Here is a 10,081-nt window from a genome sequence, read left to right on the forward strand (position 1 = left end):
GAAGTTATTTGGCAATAGCAGACTAGCCACAAATAACCTTGTGACAAGAATATACTTTCTGGCTCAAAACGACGTATATAATGCAAATTAGAGAGGAATCTGTGAATTACAATAGTTTAAATAACAGCAATCTGTTGTTTGGCAAATCCCCAAAATCACTTTTTAGCATGACACTACAAAGGCTATAAAGATGCAACAATAGGCTTCTTTTTAAGGTGTGACCTTCCACCTGGGGTTATTTCGTCTGCCGAGGTGCCTTGTTAATGGCGTCAAGGTGTTACATTATATTCCAACAATTTCCTGGAAATACCTTTCCAGTATATGCAAAGCATCACTTTCCCAAGAATAACCTTTTAAAAAAAAAAAAAAAACAGACACCCATGGCATACACACTGATTTTTGATTGTCTGAAACGCTGCCATTTTTATTTGATGACCAGTACAAAAACACATTCAATATGTATAAATGCCCACTGACCAGTAGGACATACTTCTATGTAGCGCTAAATTCTTAGGAATGTTTCCCGGAAGAACCAATTACAATAACTGGTTGTAACTGAAGCATTATTTAGTGAATACATTAATGGCAGTATGTTTAGAAGTGTAAAAGCAAAGTGTCACAAGGGATAACATTTATTTTATTTTCCCATCATCCTTCAAAAGTGAGCAATGAGCTAGATCATTAATATCAACACAATAAAAACAATGACAAAAAAAATTGCCTCATACTCAGCAAGTCAGGAATCAGCAAAACAACAGGTACACACACATACACCAGATAAAGTGTTGTGTATAAAGTACTTGTGTGTACTGTAGGAATCATTTCATTATTACATTCATTTCAGTTGTTAGAGAGCACACAGAGGTGCACAAATACCAGATCACACCAGGTATTACACCTATAGTATACACAATGCCAGTGTAAAAATATTCTTTACAAACTACAGACTGAAGATTTTGGCAAAAAGCAACATTCACATTTCACTTTCCCTAAATATCGAATGGAGAAAGACCATAAACTATCAAAACAAATGTTATTCTGCATTACTGGAATTTCTGGTCAAAAACAATGTTAACAATACAGCTTTAAAAGCTATTCTAAAAGAAGGCCAGGCAGAAAAGGCATATTAGGTCAGCTTAAAGGCACTAAATGTATCATTACACCTAGTTTTACTCACCCAACACTTGCACTTAAAAAAGATTGTTTCTATAGAACCATAACAGATAATAACATTATCATTTAGTCCATTTTGTCAACAATAAAAAGGTGCAAATGTAAAAATGCAGCATTACAGGACCCTGATCCTGCTTCCAAATGGTTCACTTTTGCATATCAGAAAGAGAATAAGCCACCTCCTGCTTTTGCAACTGGGAATCAATAAGTCAGGGAGTTGGAAACTGATTAAATTGTCATTTTCGCCCCAAAAGAGAGATCCCCATTTATATCAGACAGAAACTGAATGTTACAAAGAAAATTCCATTTACAAAGTCATTCATTCCAACAGCTAGCTTACAAACATCTGCTGTAAGAGCTGCAACGTTCCTAATGTACTGTCTTTCACACTTTGATTAAAGCTGTAAGTCTGAATTATATGCATTTTTACTTTAAAATGTACCAAAGACGCACATGAGTAAAAACATTTAATTTCAAACGTTTGATAATAACAGTGTAAAAATCATGTTGCAACAAGCTGAAATGTAAATAAATGAGTGCAGTGCTCCAAGTTATGGAATTTGCAAATAAATTCACAAATGACAGTGCGTATGTGCACACTCTGGATATGGTTTACTCTCTGAATATGGTTTACTCTCAGTTTACAACAAAGTGCAATATATATATATATATATATATATAAAAATATATATATAGTCTAATTTTGTGGCTTGTAGGAAACCCAGAGAGCTGCTGACATTCAGTTGAACTGAGCTTGCAGGCAGCATACAGAACAAATTTCAACAAAAGGTGTTGGCACCCATACATCTTTGGTAATTTAAGAAAAAAAAATTGTCTTTACTGTGCTGAACAATGCAGTATGTTTAGATGTGATTTGGTCCAATTTTGGGGGGTGATCATTTAAAAAGAAAACAAACAAAAACAAAACACTGAAAGTGAAGGCAACCCAATGCAGCCCCTAAAAAGCCTGAAAAAGTCATTTTCAGATGGCACACCTGTAGAATGTTAAAAAGTCGCAGTTCAGAGTCGTTTGGCGTAGTTATTACATAGAATGTGATCGCGAATGTCTCCCCATCCTCCGTTCTTCATGTGCGCTTTGTGCGCCACCGGTTCTGCACCATCGAGGTCAAGTGATGGAGGAAAGAGGCCGGCCTTAGCTTTCTGAAGTCCTTCGTCAACCTTCTGCACGGCCCACTCTGGTCTGCAGTTCTCCTTCTGGTGAAGTCCACAGTCTCCTGTGTGAAGAACCCTGGAGCCCAGTGCTGCCGCCACTTTGAGGGGCTTCGATATGCAGGTTCCAGAGATGTGCTGCAAAGTCCAGTCCCAGTTGTAGTCGTCGTACGTGCAGAATTCATTGCTGCACCCCATCAGCTTGTAGTACACCTCCCTGGAGATGGCCATGCCTATGTTGTGTTTGGTGGACATCCAGCCTGTGGTCAACACCTTGTTGGATAGTGCGGTGAAACCATCCAGGCCATTATGGTTACCCAAAGCCAGCATGTCACAGTCTGGGCAGTTGTTTTTTCTGAACTCGATCATTGATTTATAAAAATGGAAAAAGTCTGGTAAGATGTAGTTGTCTTCCTCTAGAAATACTGCATAGCCACTGTAGCCCTGCATCGCCTGCACTCGCTCCCACACGAAGTGCAGCTTCCACCACCAGTGGTGTTTGGTTTGAGTGATGAAGGCTTCTCTGTAATGACCGTAGGAGTCGGGGTGTTCTGCATTGAGACATCCTGTTTCCAGAGCCCTGTCCTTGGATATGTCTCGGGGGCAGTCTCGTGGATCCTGCCCAGGAAACTCTCTGGGATACAGCTGAGTGCTGAAGGGGAAATAAATCTGCAGTACCTTGCAGAAAGTTATCCCTTGAACAATTGTGTTGATTTCCTCTGAAAAATAGTCATGGCTAAAGATGAGGAGGAAGCTGTGGACCTCAGCAGCTTTGGCCAAAGATTTGATAAGCAGTCTGAGGTATTCTGGTCTGTTGTGGACTTGCACGACCAGCACCAGCCGAGGGTCCCCTGGAAATCTGTCTACATTGTAAACAGACTGCTTTAAGTTGGCACTGTAAACGGACTGAGTTAGCTCTGACAGCGACCTGAAGTTCAACTTTACCGGGTCACTAGAGCTCACGCCCGGGTTCTTTTTTACGGTGTTACCGGGTCCGCTTGTGTCATCAGAAACTAATAACACGCGTGTTGAAAACAAGAGAGTAACAACTACGAATGAAATGCCGAGTAGCGCGAGCAGATTCCTCTTGAGCAGCCGAAACCTCATTTTCTTTAAGTAAAAACACACTCCGAAGCTAAATAGCAGTGGCGTTCATTCACCTTGTCGCGCGCCTCTTCGCCACAAACTTCCGTGCAACATTGCGTCCTTGCGCTCCTCCTCATGAACGCTCCATTGTCGCGTGACAGTTCTTGAACCGTGTGTCAAACGCTTCCTGACGGTTGCTCTAAAAAGATGTCGAGGGCTTTCCAGAGGAGAGCCGTGTCATTTGTTACACAGTCGCTCCTGCCGCTTGTTTTTAACACCTGTGTGTGGAAAAGTAGAAGCAAGCGGTTTGACCAACTTCATAAAACTTACGTGTACATTTAGCGGTTAAGAAAAAGGGAAGTTAACTCTCCGTTGTTAGCTTGTTTTACTTACCCGAAGTAGTTGTACTGTGTCAACACGATACTACCAGGAAGAGGATGATAGGACTGTGATACATGTTGGGTTCAACTTGTTGACTGCTGACGTGTACAATCCAACCAACTGGGGGAGAGCGCGACGTCCTGCTCAGCGAATCATGATCCTGCGTGTAGCTCCGTAACATGAGAAGGAAATGCAGATCAGAGCCCATTTGATTGGTAAATGATAGCGAATGTTTTATAGAAGGGTACTGCTTTCACTGCAAAGACTTTGGAATTAAATATTTGCTTATTACGTGGTGTATGAAATTAGACTGTTGTATGTAGGTACTAAAGCCAGGGAGTGAAATAAGAGTGACTGGGACTGTTTGTTTTTTGCTCTCCTTTTTTCTCCCTTTTTACTTCTCATTCGAGTAAGCGTGCTGCCCCTAAATTGAAAAAACAAATCTATTTGGGGTGGAATCAAGGTTAGGGATGCTAAAGGAGGCATGGCATTACACTCTGGTAACATTCAAGTGATGAGGGAAGTTATTTTGGGTGGTTTGGAGAGCACCCTATTAATCTGTGATGTAAGCTAGAATAAGGACTGTACATCATTTGAAATGTCCCATTCTAAACTGAACCTTTAAGAATCCACCCACGCTATAAAGCTGCCTTTTGTTGCTGTCACATCATCTCCCAGTGGAAGTAGTTGGGAACTGTGATGGCCCACCCTCCCTGGGCGAGGCCTGTGATTTCAAAGTAGGAGTTAAGTGTTAAGTGTGTTACCCTTGGCATGTCACAACCCTCCATGTTTACCATATTAGCTACAACCACCTGGGAAGTTCTGCAGTCTGACCTGTAGAAACACCAAACATGTGGATTTAGTGGGTCACTAGTCAATACTAACGAAAGAAAGTTGAGATTAGATTGATCTCGGTCACAAATATTTGTTATTATTTATTCTTTGGCTGACTGTAAGTCTGAAAACATAAAGGTGATCAGTTCTGTATATAATATAACTGTTTCTTTTTTGCATTATTTATAGCTTTTTTGTTATCAGCTAAGCTGGTTAGCATTGTTTCCATTGATAAATGTAACAAAGTAAAAACAGCCTGGTTACAAATTGAGGACCACATTACAACACTTTATACAGGTTGTGTTGCAGTAGTGAATTATATTTGTGTTTCAGTCAACTGCCTATCTGGTATACTCTTAATTTATTGACCTTACAATAAAAAAATTAGTTTTAGGTTATTTCAGTTTCCTCAACCTATGCTTTACACCCTGCTGGATTCTTGCAGGGTGTAACATGACATCAATGATGTCATGTTACACCAGCACATGCAATTCTGATTTTCTTTGCAGATAGGGATTGCGAAAAAAAAAAAAAACACCAGGGAAAAAATGAATGCTGTAAATGTTGTATAGTTATACTGTTCCATACTGTTGTGACCCAGTCACTGTTCATGCCTCCTTCACTCTTCCTTCTACACGTAAATGTTTCTGTGGCCTTACTGACTTTGGGCTAGTTCTACATCATTCATGAGAGGAAACACAATGAACCCCCCCCCCGATCTGTTCAGGTCTGACTGGTTCAACACATAACAAAAGCATGAGGTGTAACTCCTGAAACTCTAAGGCTGGAAAGCTTGATCCTCCTGATAGGAAGGAACCTAACAAAAGGAGATGGAACTAAAGATGTTATGGCTTAGTATTAACAATAAATTCTTTCCATCCAGGAGCAACGGTTGGAAATGACCTTTTAGCTATGTCTGGTACAGTATATGTGTGTTTTGTATTATCTCTGCTATATAATATAAATAAATAAGTAGAATAAACACAAATACCAGATTTTCAGTTTCATGGTTTGTGGTCAAATAATGAGAGAGGTCAGCATTGTTTTATTCCTTGATTTTGGATGTTTCCTTTATTTCTCAAGGTGCTACTGAGATTACATGACTTTACAAAAGAAAATAATAGAGAGAGTTAAACACAATAGAGATAGTTAAATGTGCAAATGCAAAACACATATCACCATCATGGAAATGCAGCATACTTGTTTACTGTCAGTGGCACAGGTTGCTAATAACAAACATGTGAGACGCACATTTACATCTACTGTTTCCTTTTCCTTTCTTTTTGTTTTTAGTGGAATGAACATTTTGTCTTTAAAGCCCACTATTCTCAAAGGAAGATCTTCTGTAGGCATAGCTGGACTGGCCATCGGGCATACCGGGCATTTGCCCGGTGGGCCGCTGGCGATTTTTTGTTTTTATGGGCCGATCGATTTTTTTATTATTTTTTTTTAATTTTTTTTTTTTTTTTGGAAGGGTATAAATAATGAAAGGTGTTGGATTGGCCAATTGGTCATGATCGACTCTGGGCTGGACCAATTACAGCCGAGGAGGTCGGATGCACCCTCCCCCTTGTTTAGCAATCTTATAGGCCATCCATCGGCTCTTTGTTACTTCGGAAACATGGCTTAAACAATTTCCGCGACGTAATCCGATAACAACCGATCTCTTTACCCGTCGGCTTCCCGTGGCTGTCATGCAACAGGTGTTGTGCCAAAAAGTGATTGCCTGCCAAAAACTGTTTCCAATGTTTGCGTGTACTTTTTATGTGTAATATCTATGTTGGTAAATAGACTTCGGTGAACAGCGTTTACAAAGGGGCTATATATGGAATTAAAAAAATATCTGTTTTTTCAAGTATCTTTACAAATCTGTGTTATCGTACTTACATTATAACCAATCCGCTCCTTTATCCCCACTTTAAAGATTTTTACAGAACTATTGTAATATTTGAGCCATTTCTGCTGTCCAACTACTTCTTACAAAAGACATTTTTAATGTTAATTAGACATTTTTTAACGGCATAAATAAAGGTTATATAAAAGTCACTGCCAAAGACTGCGGCTTCTACCTTGTTACACTAATGTTGTTTGTAGCTCAATATGACTTTATGTCATCCATGAGGGATGCATTTGACATATGTTTCACATATTATAGCCCAACAAGTTACTTATAGCAATTTAAATACGAGCAATCAGTTTTTGGCAAATACCGGAAATCAGTTTTTGGCAGACAATCACTTTTTGGCACAACACTGGCTATTGCAGTTAATAATACAACAGTTTCTTGCCATTTTTTGTGTTTCTTTTTATCGCTGTGTAACTGAGTTCAATTGAAAGCCTGCATGCGCTAGTACCGCTTGCCACAAGTTCCCAGAATCCTTTGCGGTTTTACCCCTGAATGACGTCACATTTTTGGTGGGCCGGTCTCTAGTCAAAATGCCCGGGCCGATTTTTTGTCCCAGTCCAGCCCTGTCTGTAGGCAGTGCCACTTTCTCCACATCATACAAATGAGCAGGCCAGTGTGCTCCACTGAGATCATTTTCAAGGAAATCACTTAACTTGAAATCCATTTCAGCGAGCATCTCTAGTATCTGTTTATGGTGAACACAGAGTGACAGTTATCAGTCTGTAATCAGGAGGTCTTAGGACTGATAGTTTATGCCAGACTGTCAAAAAAACATATCTAAAGATGACTAAGTTTAGCTGCCCAATACAGCAGAAGCATATCTTGACAAAAGCTTTATTTGAATTGCAAATGTTGAGGAACGCCTGTAAGAGGCTTTAGTCAATTGAAACTGTGCTGTGGTTTACCAGCAGACACGCGCATGATAAAGCCTGTTTTTAACTAAAAACTTTATTTCTATTAAACTATAGCACAGCCTGATTTAAAGCAGTCTGACAGGTGTTTTTCCAGTGTGATTATAGTGGATGTGTACTTTCATCACAGTTCACTTTATTTAACTGTTAGTACTGATGCTTTCAGAAACACAACAAAAACATAGCCTTCCGTTTTTAAGACTTCATGTGTTTTTCGTTTTTGCTAACTGAAAGCCAGTGAAGGAGTCAGAATGTGGTCATTTTTACGGCAGAACAGGACAACACGCAGAGAGGTCGTTACATTTCCAGGCCATTAGGGGTCGCAGTTTAACACATTATAGTCTGGCAGTGCAATAAACTGAAAAGCCTTATTTCTGATCTGTAGACTTACTAATCTAAGTAGATTTGTTGTTTTTAATATATTAATATTAAAACAGTTAGTATACACCAATGTCTGCTGTATTTTAGTAGGAATCAATTCTGTTTCCATGTAATAACTATTCTATTTTCTTTAGTGATTTAGTTTCAGATGCCACCAGAAGTGGAACAGACCGTCTGCTCTACTTCTGGAACACACCAGTCCTTCAGGCATTATTTACAATAACATAGTTTTGTGTTTTTTTGCTGTTTGTTTGTTTGTTTGTAAAAAAAAAGAAAGAAAGAAAGAAAGAAAGAAAGAAAAGAAAAGAAAAAGAAAGAAAGAAAGAAATTAGCAGAGAAAAAAATCAAAGCAAATACAAGATAGAGAACAAAAATGAATATTATAAAGAAATATAATAATGATAAAAGAAACAGAAAATAAACCACAAAGATCACTGTCCATAAAATTAAAAAAAACATTTCATATTATTGTTTGAACAGTATAGAAGTTTGTAAATGATTATTATAACATAATATTTTAAAGTATTGGTATAGTTGTATTGTAACAGTGTAAGGGTTTGGCCACTGTGTGGCTCTGTTGAGAGAAGCAACTTTAAGGCTCCTCAAGGCTTGATATATTACTTCCCAGGTGTGGAAAATGGAAGAGTAAAAATACATGACACCTGTATTTTATTTGACCAAACACAGGAAATAACCATATAAGGAATGTAAATTTAAGTCAAATTCAAATTCAAAATTCAAATTTTTATTTGTCACATACACAGTCATACACAGTACGATATGCAGTGAAATGCTTAGACAACTGCTCGTGACCTAAAGAAAAAAAAGAGAAGGCTATGAATAAGATAGGAAATAAATATGAAATAAAAAAGGGTAAATTTAACCAGGAAGGAATAAAATAAAATAAAATATAAAAATTAAGTTAAGAATGAGATAACTGTACAACACAAATTAGAATGAAGGGAAAGGGTCAATTTAACTGGGAAGAATAAGATAAAATATATAAATTAAAGTTGAAAATAAAATAACTGTACAGCAAAATACACAGTATAGAAATATATAAGAATGTATGAAGAAATATAAATATATATATATACACACAATAACAGCAGCTGTACAAATATTAACTGGAAATGAGGAATATAATGTCCAGTGTTGTGCAATCCACATTATATAGTGTCTTGTGCAGTGCAAATATGCTTAAAGTGGTTAAGTGATGAAGTGAAAACAATGTCCAGAATGTCCAGTGTGTGTGTAAGAACTATATGTGTGGGTCAGTACTGTGTGGTGGTGTGATTGAGAGACCGTATCGCCTGCGGGAAGAAGCTCCTCCTCAGTCTCTCTGTGTTGGTCTTCGGGGAGCGGAATCGCTTTCCTGACCTCAACAGAGAGAACAGTCCGTTGTTGGGATGGCTGAGGTCCTTCACGATCTTCCTGGCCAGTCAGGGTGTGGATGTGTTGTTTCTGGATGTTTATTTCCCAGACTTCAGTGAGTCCCGTCCCAGTGCAGCCAGGGGTTCTCATGCCTTGAAGCCCCTTGTGTAGCATCAACAGTTATCTGAACCTCAGCCAGGAAAAAGCCCCACGCTTCTTCCCCTTCTTCACAGAAGACTCGGAAATCCTAAACATTCAAACCTCCTTAACCATAAGTTTATTTCACTTCATATTGTGTTTCATCTGACGTTTGTAGAATGCGACTCTTATTGCGGGTGTCTGCACAGATCTCTGAGAGAGATATTTCCCCTCTGTTTCTGCAGATGAAACTTGAGTCCAACCATGATGTGCAATGTGTTGAGATTGTGCCACAGCTGAATGAGCCCTGGATGGAAGCACCATGGCAACAGTCCCATGGATGTGTTAGTGAATCAGAATCGTTTGTTATATTCGTTCTCTTTTCTTAAACTGGACTCCAGTTTAAAAAAAGAGAACGAAGAAAAGAGAAAAGACTTGACTGTCACGGGTTGCCAGGGCAAGCGGTGGGGATGTTGGAGAAAGGAGGACCCAAGTGCTGGACTTTTTATGATCAGCAGTGCATTTATTTACAGTGGTGTAAATAATCCACAGAATAGTAAATCCCAGTGTGTTCCCTTGACTCCCGTGTCATGCCTTCTACCCACGAGCCCGTGCTCTTCCGCTCCTGTGCATCCCCGCACCCCGTGCTCGCTGCTCTTGTCTTCCACGCTCCTTCCTGGAGAAAATAACAAAGAAGCAACCGTCAGGACACTCAACTACTGCCGGC

General features: G+C 39.2%; 1 protein-coding gene across 1 annotated transcript; it reads right to left on the minus strand.

The window, feature by feature from the left end:
* Positions 1–396: 396 nt before the first annotated feature.
* LOC146501212 (alpha-1,6-mannosyl-glycoprotein 2-beta-N-acetylglucosaminyltransferase) lies at positions 397–3,948 on the minus strand. The gene is made up of 2 exons (XM_085133212.1): positions 3,823–3,948; positions 397–3,707 (listed from the first exon to the last, which is right to left on the minus strand). Exon 2 carries the CDS (start codon positions 3,448–3,450, stop codon positions 2,194–2,196), a length of 1,257 nt encoding a protein of 418 aa, XP_084989338.1. The 5' UTR covers positions 3,451–3,707; positions 3,823–3,948; the 3' UTR covers positions 397–2,193.
* Between the last annotated feature and the right edge of the window lie 6,133 nt (positions 3,949–10,081).

Source organism: Neolamprologus multifasciatus, chromosome 15, assembly GCF_963576455.1.
Source record: "Neolamprologus multifasciatus chromosome 15, fNeoMul1.2, whole genome shotgun sequence".
NCBI lineage: Eukaryota > Metazoa > Chordata > Actinopteri > Cichliformes > Cichlidae > Neolamprologus > Neolamprologus multifasciatus.